Consider the following 17,241-nt stretch of genomic DNA (forward strand, 5'->3'; position numbering starts at 1 on the left):
CGTCATTTTGGAGCGAAAGTTTTCGAAAGACTCTATGGGATGGGCCGAGCGTGCAGACGTGTGCTGCTAAAAATTACTTGAGAAATGCCTAATATTTTGTTTTGAAGAAATTGTTTAAATAGCGACACCAAGCTATTGTAAAAATGGAGGGACTGGAGATGTCTGCGATGATACCGGCTCTTCAGGAGCTAGCTAGGTGAGTACCGGCTAAAGGTGGCTAAGCTAACCTATTAGCGAAACTAATGTCAGACTGAAACTGCTTTAGGTTGCATTAAGACTTTTCTTTTATGTATAAGCTGCTCAGTGAATTAAAACCTTCGCTGTCTACATGCATAACGTTAAAAATCATGTTGGTATCTGCAGTGCCAGCGCGTCTGAGTACGACCAGGCGGTGCAGAAACCTCGACAGATCCTCTGTCAGTTCATTGACCGGATACTGACGGATGTGGATGTCGGTAAGTCTGACACCTGACAGTACTGCACAGTATAGTGTTAGTATAGTTGCTGTTTTGTACCTTGACCCGTACTTACTAGGGCTGTTTGTTTGTCGTTGGTGGGGGTTTTTTCTTATGCTCTGGACTCTCCCCAAATGTTCAGTTTATGCCTCGATGCTTGACAATATAAGACCAGCAATCCACTTGGGGCTGTGCCAGCAACTACCTGTCACTCTGTTTTACATCTCTGAAATCCCTTGACTAGCATTTACAATCAAATTCAATGAGTTTAAACAATCATGTTCTATATTGATTGACCTGACAAAGGCTCTATTCAGTTAGAGATTAATCAAGTTATTTATTACACCATAAAGTGAAATAAAGTAACAACATAAGTAATGTTCATGACCTTTAGCAGTTCGATTGTTTTGTAGCCTCTCAGATTGATTTGAGTGATTAGTCAGGACAGAAGATAAAAGCAAAGAAAGTTTTGCCACTTGGTTAATCTAAGCTGTTGTCTGTGTGTCCTCCAGTTGCTCTTGGTCTGAATAAGAAGTCCAGCTCAGAGCCGGCCTGTGTGATGCTGCTGGACTTTGTGCAGCATATAATCAAATCCTCGTCTCTGATGTTCGCCAACCCTGCCTGCCAGCCTGCCGAGTACCCGGACACCACACAGAGCTGTACTGGTACGAGTTGCTCCTCAAAAATCAGATGAAAATGTTAAAAACTCTTTCCCATCTATATTATCATTTCGTGCTTCTCTGTCCCCTCCACATCTGATGTTTCCTCTTTCCTCCCTTGATTCAGACTTCAGTAAGTGGGTGGCGGTGCGTTTGCTTCGTGTGGCAGCAGCTCCAGACTGTGATGTCATCCACGGGCGGGTGTCCGCTGTGTTGTGCTCTTTACTTCATACTCTGAGAGCCAGAGCGCCATTCATCTGCAGCCGCCTCACTCAGGACCTCATTTTTCTGGCCGAGGACCTCAGCAACATCCTGTATGCACATATTGCCTCGCTGGCAGGAAAGGGTCACAGCCTGGGCATTGACACACAGAGCCGATGGCCCGTGACACTCGAGTGCTTCAGGATCTCCCCTCTTTGTGCCGCCTCGTACCTCACCCCCTCTCCCCTTGTCCTCTCCTCACCTGCTGCCCTGGAGTCGCTGACCGCCGTGACCATCAGTGTCATAACTGATGCCCTGAGAGGAGTTGTCTCCCGTCATGACCTCAGTGTGGCCTGGGAGACGGCCTGCTCCTTCCTGGCCAATGGCAACACCAGGCTGAGGAAGATCTCCATGGTGATGCTGAGACGCCTGGTGGAGCTGGGAGGGTTTCCTGAGATGCAGGGCCAAGAGTTCTTCACGGCGTACCTCCAGTTGCTGGAGACACACTCCGACACACACGCAGCAAACGCAAACCTAGTTGAGAAACATCCTTATGAAGGAGAGCTGCTACACTTGACTCGCTGCGTGTTTCAGTCATCTGTTGTCTCCCGCTCCCACTTTGAGCCCATTTATCTCTCGCAGATGTTCGAGTGTGTTTGTGCTCTTGGAGGGGCGGGTGTCAGGTTGGGGACGGAGGTAACCAAATCTCTCTGCTTGCTGTTCGGGTTCTCGCTCTCTGTGGCCATAGTTTATGAAAGTACTGCATTTTTAAGAAGGCAGCGAGTCACAGAGGTCTGCAGGACGCTGGCGTGCACCGTTGGAACAGAAAATCAAGCTGAAGTACGATTCCCTTCTTTTCTTTTTAAAATCTCATAAAACCTTTTCTCTCTCACCCTCTTTATAATATCTGCGGCGCCTGTGTTTTGCAGTGCGCAGAGGGGTTTCTCCAGGCTGCGCTAAAGGCCGAGACTGCGGCGGTGATGCAGAAGTCAGGTGATGGAGAGACCGCTGCAAAGAAATCCTGCAAATCTGCCTCCAAGTCAGTCAGCAAAACAACAAAGACTTCATCAGAGTGAGTTCATAAACTGCACAACTGGGTTCTATTATAGAAGTAGTCCAGTGGTCTGATTTAGTGGTGTAAAAGATGCCTTAGTGCATTGTATCATAGTATATAGTGAAATGCAACACGGCACACATGGTTGCTCACACAGTGGTTTCTAGGAATTGGTTGTGAATCTGTATCATAAATCAATGCAGCAGATTTCCTGTATTGAAATGCTTCTGTGTCTCTGCGTCTTGAGTGAGGTGGACATGCGTGTTCGCAGTGAGGTTTGGGCTGTGGTGAACAGTCGGCTGGAGGAGCTGCTGACCGTTCTGGACTCCGCCGAACCTGAAACCACACAGACTCTCTCTGCTCTGGAGGGTCTGGCCCTCATCCTCCACCTGGCAGCCCTCTGCTCTTCTCCCACCAGGTAACAGGTAACACCAGGTCACTCTCTTTCTTTAGTGCTGCTGTTTTGTACTCTTTCCCATTTCTTTCTCTGTCTTTGTTGACAGTCCCTCTCCTCTCCTCTGGGTGTCCACTGAGACTCTGGGTAGGGCCCTGAAGAGCTGTCAGTCAGCGTTAGAAGGAGGTGCTCAACCCGTCTCAAACCAGGACTATTTCCAGTCTGCTGTCAAGACCACTTTGGGGATCCTGGACTCTGTCCTCTACCTCACAAGTAAGGATATAAACACCCACAAAGACACATTATACACGCTGTTCCTGTGTTTTATATTTGTTTGCTGTGTTAATTATTTACTGTTGTTGTTCAGAAATCAACCCAAAACACATCTCTCCAAGTACAGTCTATTGATCGCGTGTGTCTCTGTGTAAATGTCTAGTGAGCAGCTCCAGAGAGGATGGCCTCCAGCGACAAGTGTGTGCACTGCTGTCTCTTCCCTGGGTGTGTGAGAACAAGTCTGTCTCAGCCTATCAGAGTGCAGGATTCCCCTCCTGGCTGCCCACCTTCGCTCACAGACTCAGCTTCTGTTACTGTGAGTATCCTCTGCATCCTTTTTATGAAGTCAGGGCCTAAAAAAACAGTTTAATAATGGCTATAAAATTAATTTGGGGCCATTTCCACTGTGAAAACCTGATTGACGTCAAGCTGTGTGTGTTTTTCCAGCACCTCAGATCCAAGCAGACTATGTGTCCCTGCTGGCCCTTCTGCGTCGTGGGGTGTGTGAGACTTGGCGTGTGTGTGTGTTTTCCAAGACGCTGCAGAGTCCAGATGAGGTGGTGAGAGCGGCGACAGTCAGGGCCTTCCCTCTTCTTCTTCACCGCCTGGGAAGCACACACCACAAGCTCATCGGCACTACTCTGCTGTACGTGCACATATACTTATAAACAGCACGATCACAGACTTTTGTCATCATGTTCATGGTGTGCATGTGACTGTTTGCAGTTCCAGGCTGGAGGACAGCTCAGAGCAGGTGAAGAAGGAGCTTGCCAGGATCATCGGCCAGCTGAGTTGTATCCAATCAGAGCTCTCCCAGCTCAGTGACACACACGTAGAATCCAGTCGTCTTCCTGAGATCCTCTGCCACCAACTCAGCCTTGCAGCAGAGCATGCTGGGAGCACTTTTCCATCCCTCAGGGCGACTGTTGTCAGACCCTTCCTGCCCCTGCTCAGACAGAAAATTCCAAGTAGTGTTAAACAAGGTCTTTTTTTCTTTTTCATCTGCTACGTTGTTCCATATCAATTCAAGCTTCATATCGAGCTTTGGTGGTATTTTATATTATTTCATCTTATATATTTCACCTTCTTAGCTTTTCTAGAAGCTCTGCCTCACCTCTGCCAGCATGTGAACCTGGTTGGTGGAGACAGCGACTCCCGGGCAGTTCTCTGTGCTCTGATTGGTCTAATGGAAGACTCGGATCCAGCAGTCAGAATACGCTTCAGCCAATCGGTGCGTTTCCTGCTTAGAGAGACAACCAGAAACTCCGAGCATGGCTCTCTGAGTGAGGTGAGCAGTTCGAACATCATAAAACCATCATTTTCATTGTAAATGTGTGATTACTGAGCAGAATGTTCATATTAATCTGAGTTTTATATGTCATCCAAGCTCCTGGTTGCACGTCTTAAAGAGGCTTTCAACAATGCTAAACTCAGCAGAGATGACGAGCTGCGCAACACTCTCATCCTCACCACAGGAGAGATTGGCAGGTACAGGTGACCCATTTTGTCTTTAGTGATACATAAATTCTTTTTAACTCACGTCTTTCATCTTTTATTGCCACTGAAATTTTCATGAATGAAGACAGTTTGAAAAGTTTAGTAGAAAAACAGGGTTTTGGTTGACGTTCTCTCCTCTCCTGTCAGAGCGTCTCAGGGCAGTCTGGTGTCATTCTCTCTGCTGCGGCTGCTCCACTGTCTGCTGTCCAAGTCGTCCCCGGTGTCTGTAGCTGCCTACACCCAGATCCGAGCCCTGGCCACTGCCAAGGGTCTTAAGCTTCAGACCCTCTTCAATCAGTACAAGAACCCTATTTGCCAGGTATAAAATCCTTCATGCTGCTGTGATAGACTTGGACTATAAGCCCTATTCTCATTTTATTCTTTCTTATATCTGAAATGAAGAAATTTAAGATTCTCTGTCCATAATATTATGAATAAAAGAAAGAAATATTAACAATCCTCAATAATAAAACATATGCACCATGGCTGTCTGTAATGCTTTAGTTTTCACCAGCAGTTCTGTCCATTGTTTCAAACGTCTCGCCTGGATTGCATTGAGATGAATATAGTTTTTAGGATTTGGTGACGTAAAGTCAAACTGGCTTTACTTTTTCTTCCTTCTGTGTGTTTAGTTCCTGGTGGAGTCGCTGCATTCACGTCATGCGTCGGCCTTGCGGAGCACACCGGATCAGGGCAGCGAGTCAGCCAATCAGAGAGAGCTGGCCCTGGACATCCTGGCTCAGATCGCGCACGCTTTTGATTTCCCAGACCTCCACCGCTTCCTCACTGTACGTCATCCACGCAACTACACAAAGCACATTCAAACAGTGCAGTACACAGTACACACAGTGTGCAGTGTGAGTGTACACTGTATTATGTTTATGTATGTGTGTCTTTATAAGCATATACGTTTCTGTGCATACTTGTATATGCAGAGGACGCTCCAGGTGCTCCTGCCGTACCTGGCAGCCAAGGCGAGCTCCACTGGCTCCGCCCTCATCCGTACCCTGGCCAATGAGCTGAAGGCAAACAGGAGAGAGATCCTGATCAACAACTTCAAGTATATCTTCAGCCATTTGGTCTGCTCCTGCACCAAGGAGGAGCTAGAGAGAGCTTTCCACTACCTGCAGGTAATTATCGTCTGCACATTCAAGCTACAGGAAAGACAACAGAGCAGGTAGTTACACTGTCAGCATGTTTCAGCTCATGGTCGTAGTGTTGAGCAGTGACTTTAGATGATAGATCATTACTCAACACCAGCACATTTGCATTTCCAAATGCTGTGATTCACCACTATGCAAAATAAATAATAGAAATAGACGTATTCCATCCCTAGGTCGCCCTCACCAAACTGAATCTAATAGCTTTAATGATTTAAAGTACTTAAGTCCATCCACATTGGCAAAAGCAGCCTTTGGAGGAAGCTGATATTAAGATTGGTCAAAAACTCAGGAGTATTAATCACATATGAAAACAGTTTGGCCGTGGGGTGATGAAGCGAGTGGCTTAAATGGCTTAGCAGACTGATTTATGTTTGCTTTTCTCATGTTCACCCAGAGCGAGACAGAGATTGAACTGGGCTCTCTGCTGAGGCTGGACTTCCAGGGTCTTCACAACGAGCTGCTGCTGCGCCTGGGAGAACACTACCAGCAGGTCGACACACACGTATTAACACAAGTATATATTCTCGTTGTGCTTGAGTGCACACGTGTCAGAAATTAATTAGTTTCTGTGGTTTACCATTGTAGGTATTCAATGGTCTGGCGATCCTGGCTTCCTTTGCATCCAATGATGACCCGTACCAGGGCCCCAGAGACATCACCACCCCAGAACGAATGGTACGAGTCAGACTTACCATAGAGTGTAATATTTATGATGATGATTAGCAAGAATCTGTATTTTCCCTCATTGTGCGACAGGCAGACTACCTGCAGCCGAAGCTGCTGGGAATACTCGCCTTCTTCAACATGCAGCTGCTCAGCTCCAGCGCAGGAGAGAAGGACCGCAAGAAGCTGGTGTGTGATCCACAGCTCAGAGCCCCTTTAATAACTGATATCTGAGAAAGTGTCCTGTCAGTGAGGGAGTTCACAGAGCTTCTGTTTTCAGTGTTACTCAGCGTGCGTGGTGTAAAACTGTCCCTCTGTTTGGTGTGCAGGCACTGATGAGTGTCATGGCTCTGATGCGACTGATGGGCTCCAAACACATCAGCTCCGTCAGGGTGAAGATGATGACGACGCTCCGCACAGGCCTCCGATACCGAGATGACTTCCCTCTGCTCTGCTGCCAGTCAGTACTCACACTTTAAGCTCACAAAGAAACTGCATGTCAGTGGTGTGTTGCTTCTGCTAGCTCAATCCCATCAATCTGATTCTGTATTAATTCCTTTCTCCTGTTTGGACAGGACGTGGGAGTGTTTTGTGAGGAGCGTGGAGCCGGCACACCTGGGCCCTCTGCTGAGTCATGTTATTGTTGCGCTCCTCCCCCTGATCCCACTGCAGCCCAAAGAGACTGCTGCTATTATACGCTTCCTGATACTGGACAACAGGTAACACCTTTTAAACCTCCCAAACTGGGCCTGGATTTTTATAACCTCAAAAATAGTGTTTGAGTTTTATGTACACTGGCTGACAAATGGCAAAAAACAAAGGAAAAAAAGAAATCAGCTTAACTTAATTTTAGGTGTTATCAAATTCAAATTGTCTTCACGCAGGGAAGAAGTGAACGACTACCTCCATGAGATTTACTTTCTGCCCGACCACCCTGAGCTGAAAGACATCCACACCGTGCTGCAGGACTACAAGAAGGTCAGTATGGCCAAGAGTATCATCACGACGATGAAGTAAATGAAGCATGCAGATGGAGACGAGGGTCATTGTTTGACATCAGTGATGTTATAGATAAAAAATAACCACTCAATGATAAAAATACTACATCTGGTTCCCCTCAGCTGACAGCCAGCAGCAGCGACCTTGCCGCAGCGCTGCAGCTCTCCATGAGAGCCGTTCAGCATGAAAACGTCGACGTCAGGATTCATGCGCTGACCAGCCTCAGGGACATGATGCACAGCAAGCAGGTACGCAACCATTCTCCAATAACTTAACTCTGAAAGGACCAGAGCTGCAGTTTACTGACTGTACTTTAACTCACCACAATCTTCCCATGCGAGAAAAACATTTCTTTTCGTGCTGTGGACTGCAGGAGTGGCTGCTGCGGCAGGTGTGTGCGAGTGAGGCGGTGGAGCCGGTCATCTCCAGTCTGGTGTCAGTGCTGCTGAAGGGCTGCCAGGACTCATCCCCAGAGGCCAGGCTCCTCTGCGGGGAGTGTCTGGGGGAGCTGGGGGCTGTGGATCCTGGACGTCTGGACCTGTCGCACACACACACCCATGGCGACCGCAACACCTTCGTAGTAAGACTAAGCTGTGCATGTATAAAAACATGAACAGTATGTAGCTTGTAACTTTGGCACATATTGTATTAATTTTACAAAGAAAGAATTGATCATATAAAGTTACTTGACTTCCAGTTTGAGGATAAAAGGACATTTTTCTGTGAACAGAGTGGAGTTGATGATCCCAACTTCGCCCATGACCTGCTGACTGAACTGACCAGAACATTTCTGGCTTACGCCGATGACGTGAGAGCGCAGGACTCTGCTGCATATGCAATACAGGTACACACACGCGCTAGATACACACACTCGACACTGTGTGTGCCTTTCTCTCTTTTTGGCTCATGTCTCATATATAATGCTGTATGTGTTTGTGTCGGTGCACCGCAGGAGCTGCTGTCCATCTTTGAGTGTCGTGAGGGTCGAACCGACTCACCAGGGCGCCGTCTGTGGAGGAGATTCCCAGAGCAGATTCAAGAAATACTGGAACCACACCTTAACAGCAGGTACTCCAGTTTACACACATACACTCACAGCACACATATACTCTGATTCTGTCACATATAATTTAGAAGATCTCCTCTCTCAAGTTATTTTTCTTCTCTTGTCCCTCTTTATCTCCAGGTATAAGAGCAGTCAGAAGGAGGTCAACTGGTCGAAGCTGAAGAAGCCGGTGTACTTGAGTAAGAGAGGCAGCAAATTCTCTGATTGGTCAGCCACCTGGGCCGGATACCTCATCAGCAAGGTAAGCTTATTTATTTTTAGCTTTTGCAGAGCCAAACTGATGGATCATGCAAAGGTTTCGAGTAAATTGAGACCATTCAAGACAAATGATGCATTTTGTCTCAACAGTGATATTCATTTTTCTTTCAAATCAGAGGTTTTATGACCTGGTTTTATGTGTTTTAGGTGAGGCATGAGCTGGCCAGCAGAGTGTTTACCTGCTGCAGCTTCATCATCAAACATGACTACAAGGTCACCATCTACCTGCTGCCTCATATTCTGCTCTACATGCTGCTGGGCTGCACACCTGCAGAGCAACAGGAGGTGAGAACACATCTGCATCCCTTGATCTTACACAAGGAGTCGATTGGGGTTTTTTTCTGTATTAAAAACACCTGCTTCCAGGTAACCGAGGAGATGCTGGCCGTGCTGACAGAGGGTGATGGACGAGGAGGGGGGCCTTGTCAGGAGACAGCCTCCAGCCTATCACAGCTCAGCATTCAGACAGTGTTCAGCATGTTGTCTCATCTCACACAGTGGAGCCGCCACATCCTCTACTCCAAACCCAAAAACAACGGTTAGTCAAAAGTTAGTTATTCTCTTAGAAGTATTTACGTCTTAGTTTCACCTCAGTAAAGGCATGTATCCTTGTTGTTCAGTGACCTGCATGATTAACTGAGGCTTCATGTAAAAACTAACATGTCCTCCTGCAGAGAGTGGGGACTATCAGCGTGTGGTGGCCTTCCTGAAGGGTATTCCTCAGGACGTTCTGGCCAAGGCCTCTCTGCGATCCAGAGCGTACACTCGTGCCCTCATGCACTTTGAAGCATACATCTTAGAAAACAAAGAGAACATCCAGGACCATCTCACCTTCCTGCAGGTCACAATCGATCAATACAGCTGAAATCTAAACCACAGTGTTATATTTTGTGTCTAATGCGGCAAATACAATCAGGCTGAAGTTCAGAGCAGAGGAATATGCTCCACATCACATTGTGATGCTGCTAAAAGTTGATAATATTTATCTATTGCCCTGCCCTTGTTAAAGCCCTCTCTCGTGATTGGCTGTTGCAGACGCTGTACGCTGCAATGCATGAGCCCGATGGAGTGAGGGGGGTCAACGCCCTGAGGAGGGAGGAGCCGTCGCTACGGGAACAGATACTGGAGCATGAGAGCATCGGCCTGCTCCGAGACGCAACCGCCTGCTACGACCGGGCCATACAGCTGGAGTCAGACCAGGTAGACACACGCACACACACACACACACGTTGTAGAGCTTTGCTATATGTACAAACAATGAAAACTTCTAGAACTATACAAACTGTAGAAACTTCCAAAAACTTCCAAAATCTCCTTCATGATTCATGTATAAACTGTAGAATGTACGCAGTGCTGCAGCATGCTGATAATCTATGCTACCACTTATATTTCCACACGTGTGTTCACCGTAGAGCGTCACCAGAAAAAGGCTGCGTGTCATCAGCTTTGTTACTTAAATCTTTTGGGCATTTTTCATCTCGTGGTCCTCCGTGCTGTCAGCTGTTGTATCTTCCCTGTTTCACCGTTGTCCCTGTGCGTGTAGATCGGCCACTATCATGGGGTGATGACATCAATGCTCGGCCTGGGACAGCTGTCAACAGTCATCACTCAGGTCAATGGCGTACTGGCCAACAAGTGAGACGCGCACACACTCACATTATGGTCCCTCTCATTCTCACTGAAGGTGCTTTTTGATGTAAGATAAACACACTTTAACCGAAACCTTAGAAGTAAGACTTTCTTTTATGTTCATGTTAATCTTATGATTTGAGCTCTTGATGTTTTCTTAAGTCAGTTATGATCCACTGAATCTGCCCTCATATGTGCTCATTTAGGCATCAGTGGAAGTCGGAGCTGAACACCTACAGAGTGGAGGCAGCCTGGAAGCTCGGACAGTGGGACCTGCTGGACGATTACTTGAGCTCAGGTAATAGAATACACAGGAGATCCTTGAAAGCTGCAACAGCTCGAACCATTGGTGGTAAAATATGGCAGCAGTATATAACTACTTAATGACTAAAAGTTTTGCCCTGCTGTTGTGTCTCCAGACCGTCAGTCCAGTACTTGGGGTGTGCGGCTCGGCCAGTTGCTGCTGTCGGCTAAGAAGCAGGATGCAGAGGCTTTCTACGAGAAGCTGAAGCTGGTGAGGAAGGAGCAGGTCGTCCCTCTGTCTGCAGCCAGTTATGAGTGTGGAACCTACCAGAGAGGATACGAGTACATCATCAGGTCTGTGTGTCTGCGTATTCTTGGATGTTTCTTTCTTTTGTTGGTGCAGTCGATTCCTGCTTGTCAGTCGCAATAACTGAATCTGTGTGTCTGTGTCGGTCTGATTAGGCTCCACATGCTCAGCGAGCTGGAGCACATGTTCACTGAGCTGCAGAAGCAGAGGGAATACTCCACCCCCAGCCTCAGCCAGCTGCCTCCTCATTGGTCAGATCGGCTGGAGATGACCCAGAATTCCTTCAGGGCCAAGGAGCCAATCCTGGCCCTCCGCCGGGCGCTGTTCAGCCTGGGACCACAGTAAGGATGCAGAAACACCCGCAGCCAAACAGTCCCACACACACAGTCTCACTATATTTTTATTAGTAACTTAATCTTAAATAGCTTCTGTGGACATTATCCCACCATGAAATCAGCGACAGTACAATGATCATCTCTCTCCTGTGTATTAATTCAGGCCACTGTGTTTGTCTCTTGTGTTTCCTGTTGATTAAAAGCCATCTGAGCTCCTGATTAAAATGCGAATCTGAAACAAAAGGCCTCGTGTTTGCTCTGCAGGCCTATGAGCCAGGAGCTGGTAGGCGAGTGCTGGCTGCAAAGTGCCCGGGTGGCCAGAAAGGCAGGACACCACCAGACCGCATTCAATGCACTGCTGAACGCGGAGAACACACACCGGGCCGAGCTGGTCACCGAGAAGGCCAAGTGGCTTTGGTCCAAGGTAAAACCAACCTATAAATTCAACCAATATGCAGTGCATATGGATGTCAGCTGATGCATGTTGGCAATGCCAGGTTATTCACCTTCACCTTCTCTTCAAAATTTAGTTATTTTGGACGGAAACTATTATTTTTACACATACAAACACAAACAACGACACCAGTAAAACCTTCTGTTGGTCCGTCATCAGGGCGATGTGCACCAGGCCCTCATCGTCCTGCAGAAGGGCGTCGCCCAGTGTTTCCCTGATGATCAGCCCCTGACGGACCCTCGCAGTCTGCAGACCAAAGGCAAGGCCATGCTGCTGGTGGGACGCTTCATGGAGGAGACAGCCAACTTCGAGTCCAACGCCATCATGAAGGCATACAAGGTAACCTCTCTGATTTCTGCAGAGGGAATAAACCACTGCAGGGAAATAAATGTTAACCTTCTTCTTTGTTTGTCACTGCCTTCAAAGTCGAGGTGAAAAGATTAGTCAGTCATGATCGGCTGTTAGCTGTAGCCCTGCTTTAAAAGTGTGTGTGTGTGTGTGTGTGTGTGTGTGTGTGTGTGTGTGTGTGTGTGTGTGTGTGTGTGTGTGTGTGTGTGTGTGTGTTTTAGGATGTGACAAACCTTCTGCCTGAGTGGGAAGATGGAAACTTCTACCTGGCAAAGTACTACGACAAAGTGATGCCAATGGTGACTGATAACAAGCTGGAGAAACAGGGAAACCTCATCCGATACATTGTCACGTACTTTGGAAAGTAAGTTATCGCTCTCTCTGCTGATATCCAGAGCTGAGATCGTGCTGCTTTACTCCACTGAAGACTCGTTAGATTCATCATCGGCCATTTCAGCTAAGTTTGGCTGTTTCCCTCCCAGAGCTTTGCAGTTTGGAAACCAGTACATCTATCAGGCCATGCCTCGCATGCTGTCTCTCTGGCTGGATTTTGGAGCCAAAGTGTGTGAGTGTGAGAAAGGTGGGTGGCCAGGAGTGTAAAATAAAGATGGACACACACACGCACACACGCACACACACACACACACACACACACACACACACTTACCACTGGTGTCTGGCTAACTCAAGAAAAACACGTAAACACATTCAAACATTACGTATCCCTCCACCACAGCCGGGCGAGCAGACAGACAGATGCGACAGGAGCTGGGGAAAATCAACACGGCGGTGAGCGAGCACTGTGCCAACCTGGCACCGTACCAGTTCCTGACCGCCTTCTCCCAGCTCATCTCCAGGGTGTGTCACTCCAGCGACGAAGTCTTCACCGTCCTCATGACCATCGTGGCCAAAGTCTTCCTTGCGTACCCCCAACAGGCCATGTGGCTGATGACTGCTGTCTCCAAGGTGTGTGCATACTGCATGTATGCCGCTGTGTGTGAACTCTGACTTATGTATTTATTTCCTTTCCTTAACAGTGAATTTTATTACTTAACAGATCAGTTCCCTGTACAAACATTACAAATATTTTATGTGGTGATGATTCAACCCTCCTCCTGACTGTGTTCTGTTTTGTTTTCAGTCTTCTTACCCCATGCGTATGAACCGCTGTAATCAGATCCTTAAGAAGGCCATCAGTCTTAAACAGTCTCTGGAGAAATTCATCGGCGATGCCAACAGGCTGACTGACAAGCTGCTGGAGCTCTGCAACAAGCCGGTACATGCAGACACACACACACACACATTATATAACGTTATATAATACATTACATATTACATGAAGTTTACAATTCCAGCCTCTAGTAATTTTACCCATATCAAGGTTGCCTGAGATGACAAATGTTTTATAATTGTCAGTATGGATTACTCTTTATTAGGTCCTCATGAAAGTAAAAAAGTGTGTGTTCTTCTGTGTTTCATGGCACACACTCTGTTTTATGGTCCTAACCTTTTGATGAATGCATGTTGTGTCATGATCAGTGGAGTGTGGAGCCATAACATTAAAAAATAGTGGTTCATATTTATCAGAGGCTCGCTAGAAAATCCTCTGAAGTGAATCTGGACCAACACATTTTATTGCTATGCGAGATTAGGTCAAATAAACATTTATTGATCCCCCTCAGGAGCAGCGGTGCTTGCAGAAGGGACACATAAAAAGAAAGTATATAAAGGTAGCAGTCTGTGTGTGTTCATGTGTTTTTCAGGTGGATGGTAACAGCACCACCCTCAGCATGAGCGTTCACTTCAAGCAGCTGAAACGTCTGGTGGAGGAGCCCACCTTCAGCCAGATCCTGATCCCGCTGCAGTCGGTCCTCATTCCCACGCTCCCCTCTACTGGCGGGGCGAACACACAGCACGACGCCTTCCCCGGACACTGGGCGTACCTGGACGGCTTTGAAGACAGCGTAAGAGAAAAGAGAAAAAGGCGGATGATTGTTGCTTGTATCTGTTTGGCAGGAAGGTCTGAGAATACTTTATGGTTCTGTCTCGCCAGCCGAGGTTACTAAGACATTTTCACTGTCATACAGTGACATAAATCAGGTTATATGATCATAGAAATCATCTTGAGGTGGTACAAGCCTCGTAAACCTAACCTGCACATGTGTGTGTGTGTAGGTGGAGATCTTGGCCTCCTTACAGAAGCCTAAGAAGATAAGTCTGAAGGGTTCAGATGGGCGGAGTTACACCATGATGTGTAAACCTAAAGACGACCTGAGGAAGGACTGCAGGCTCATGGAGTTCAACTGCCTCATCAACAAGGTGTGTGATGAGCCTGATTTATGGGAATGCAAGGTGTATTTGTACAGTCTTTCAATGGATTACACTGCTGGTATATTGAGAGGAATCTGTTCCTTCACGCATGTAATAGACATTTAATTTAATATTAGTAATCCATGTCAGTGTTATACACCACCAGTTATTGTAGGCTCGTATTTACTATCTAACGCATATATATTGTAATGAGATCAGGCTGAACAGTGAGTAATAAACAACAATAATTCAATGATAATTATGAAAAGAGACACATTTAAAGTATCTTTATATGATTAAGTAAGTCTGAACAGAAATGGAGGGAAAAGACCTTTTTATGGTACATGTTATTATATTTATCTGTTTATAAAATGTACACACGGACTCACATTTAGCATACGTCCTTTTACTTTCCAGCTTATTACGTTTGCATGTGTGATCTTATTTTTTTATTTATTGCAGCCTCAAGAATTATAAAGATTAATCAATGTACACGATGTGAACAGTAACTGAGCATCCTAACAAACATAAGTAAAAATGTGTACATGCTTTTATTGTGTGTGTGTGTGTGTGTGTGTGTAGTGCCTGCGTAAAGATGCTGAGTCAAGGCGGAGGGAGCTACATATCTGTACCTACGCTGTGATTCCCCTCAACGAGGAGTGCGGCATCATCGAATGGGTCAACAACACCTCCGGGCTTCGGCACATTCTCACCAAGCTGTATAAGGAGAGAGGTATCATCCAGATGAAGAGATAAACAAACTGACGGCTCAGTCAATGTGGTGAAGTCATTTAATGTGCTCATATTTTTGTGTTCAAGGTATCTACCTGTCGGGCAAAGAGCTCAGGAAGCTCATGCTGCCAAAGACGGCTCCCTTTGAGGAGAAGCTGCGAATCCACAAGGAGGTGCTGTGTGCTCGACACCCCCCTGTGTTCCACGAGTGGTTCCTCCGGACCTTCCCTGACCCCACATCATGGTACGACCCCACCTGCAGCTCTCCTACAATTACATTTATGAGGCCACTGTCTCACATGCAGTATCAATAATCTGATTCATCTTGATTTAAAACGTTTCTGGATGCTTATAAAAAATTTGAGTTGAGGTTTAAAGTTACATTTATGATCCAGTAATATTCACAGATGAGACTTTCATTGCGTGTTCACAGGTACAGCAGCCGCTCTGCGTACTGCCGCTCCACCGCCGTGATGTCCATGGTGGGCTACATCCTGGGTCTGGGAGACCGCCATGGAGAAAACATCCTCTTTGACTCTTTAACCGGGGAATGTGTTCATGTCGACTTCAACTGCCTCTTCAACAAGGTCTGTGTCCAAAAATATGAACTAATTAGGAGTAATTTCTATTATAAACCTTCCAATAGAAATCATGGAAAATCTTCTGTATTATGTTTTCATGTACTACTTTTTCTCTCGTCCCCCTTTTCTCACACATTTGCTCTTTCTCTCCCTCTCCACTAGGGGGAGACGTTTGATGTGCCTGAGGTGGTTCCCTTTCGCCTGACGCAGAATATGGTCCACGCCATGGGGCCTATGGGCACTGAGGGTCTCTTCAGGCAGGCCTGTGAGGTCACCCTGAGACTAATGAGAGACCAGAGAGAACCACTCATGAGGTACACACACATAAATGCTTTATAGAATAATGATTATATATCTGGTGACTGTGCTCACAGGCAAATTCATATTGTGTTTTTCTCTGTGTGCTTAAGTGTTCTTAAGACTTTCCTTCATGACCCACTGGTGGAGTGGAGCAAACAAGCCAAAGGACTTTGTAAAACTCAGGCCAACGAGACAGGGGAGATAGTTAATGAAAAGGTGCGTGCATCTTACGTCCATTCAGAGCAGCATGCATGTCTAACACAAACTATAAATGTCACATTTCATCATCTCGTCTTTCCCCCCCTCCTCCTCTGCCAGGCTAAAACTCACGTGTGCGACATCGAGCAGCGTCTGCTGGGAGTAATAAAGAGCAGGAATAAAGTGCTGGGTTTACCGCTGTCCATAGAGGGACACGTCCACTACCTCATACAGGAAGCCACAGATGACAAGTTGCTCTGTCAGATGTATCTGGGCTGGGGGCCTTACCTGTAGAACACACACCTGTGTTTCAAAAAGAAAGGCAGTCAGCTCGGGAGAATTTTACAAGACAACTTCCAGTGCCCTGATGTGGCTCCAAGCATGGATGGCAAGTGCAAAGAAATATTTGCACATGAATAATGCAAAAACTTCTCCTACACTGGTGGCTGTTTGTTTAAAAGCTCTTTATAATGCCATTTGTTTGTTCTAGCACTTCCATCATTGTTTAGTTTCCTGTTTTCTGGGAACACGGGATATTTATTGCATTGTTGCACATTCTCTTGTAATAAAGGAATTGTTTTGATTTTGTAGGTAAATGCATCTGTGTGAAGTGTGTCTTCTAATCTCTTAACCCTCCTTAGATTGTTTTAATCCCTTCTATGTGTGTTTTTCTCCTCGTGCACACACCCACTGGTCCAATCAGCTCACCTTTTTTCACAGGAGCACCAATTGGAGCAAAGTGTGCGCTTATGAAAGCCTTAAGAGGCTGAAGAAGACTGGGTGAGGATAGTAGTATGAAGTAAGTGAGCAAGAGTTTTGTTGTGCAGTCATGCATTCAGATACTCAAAAGGTTACTGTGTTTTTCATCATTACTTTTCTCATTTTTGTCAATGCATGGCTGCTGTTGCAGCTTTTTATGGATTCAAGCCTTTAATATTTCTTTGAAGTCAATAAGAGCTTTTCAAATCAGCATTGGATACCTGCATTTTTTGAGGACGTCTGTGAGTGACTTTACTGTTTTTACATTATGCAGCATGGCAAGATTATCTTTGCAGGACTGTGCTGGAGCTCCTCTTTGGGAAAACAACAAGCAGAGTGCTCATTTATGTCAAAATGAACTGC

At 46.4% G+C, this 17,241-nt stretch overlaps 1 protein-coding gene across 1 annotated transcript; it reads left to right on the forward strand.

Annotated features, from left to right (window-relative positions):
- Positions 1–54: 54 nt before the first annotated feature.
- atr (ATR serine/threonine kinase) lies at positions 55–16,711 on the forward strand. The gene is made up of 48 exons (XM_070979859.1): positions 55–196; positions 364–455; positions 968–1,120; positions 1,242–2,155; positions 2,245–2,387; positions 2,617–2,787; positions 2,873–3,036; positions 3,200–3,352; positions 3,484–3,682; positions 3,763–4,019; positions 4,128–4,324; positions 4,424–4,524; positions 4,681–4,852; positions 5,166–5,321; positions 5,469–5,663; positions 6,091–6,186; positions 6,282–6,371; positions 6,453–6,548; positions 6,689–6,819; positions 6,935–7,078; positions 7,244–7,337; positions 7,481–7,606; positions 7,732–7,938; positions 8,089–8,202; positions 8,311–8,426; positions 8,545–8,665; positions 8,830–8,967; positions 9,049–9,220; positions 9,357–9,523; positions 9,718–9,882; positions 10,226–10,317; positions 10,518–10,609; positions 10,731–10,908; positions 11,017–11,202; positions 11,461–11,620; positions 11,810–11,989; positions 12,220–12,362; positions 12,481–12,578; positions 12,735–12,964; positions 13,140–13,274; positions 13,762–13,962; positions 14,174–14,317; positions 14,891–15,041; positions 15,128–15,284; positions 15,474–15,627; positions 15,784–15,935; positions 16,032–16,137; positions 16,240–16,711. The coding sequence occupies exons 1-48, from the start codon at positions 144–146 to the stop codon at positions 16,411–16,413; spliced, it is 7,830 nt and encodes a 2,609-aa protein (XP_070835960.1). The 5' UTR covers positions 55–143; the 3' UTR covers positions 16,414–16,711.
- The last annotated feature ends 530 nt before the right edge of the window (positions 16,712–17,241 follow it).

Source organism: Chaetodon trifascialis, chromosome 14 (genome assembly GCF_039877785.1).
Source record: "Chaetodon trifascialis isolate fChaTrf1 chromosome 14, fChaTrf1.hap1, whole genome shotgun sequence".
Taxonomy (NCBI): Eukaryota; Metazoa; Chordata; class Actinopteri; order Chaetodontiformes; family Chaetodontidae; genus Chaetodon; species Chaetodon trifascialis.

What these genes read in the sequence shown, in the direction of transcription:
- atr (XM_070979859.1), top strand. Translation starts at nt 144, where the DNA reads ATGGAGGGACTGGAGATGTCTGCGATGATACCGGCTCTTCAGGAGCTA. An exon ending in CTCCAAACCCAAAAACAACG is followed by an intron (nt 9,221 to 9,356) that starts GTTAGTCAAAAG and finishes GTCCTCCTGCAG; the next exon opens with AGAGTGGGGACTATCAGCGT. An exon ending in TGGACGGCTTTGAAGACAGC is followed by an intron (nt 13,963 to 14,173) that starts GTAAGAGAAAAG and finishes GTGTGTGTGTAG; the next exon opens with GTGGAGATCTTGGCCTCCTT.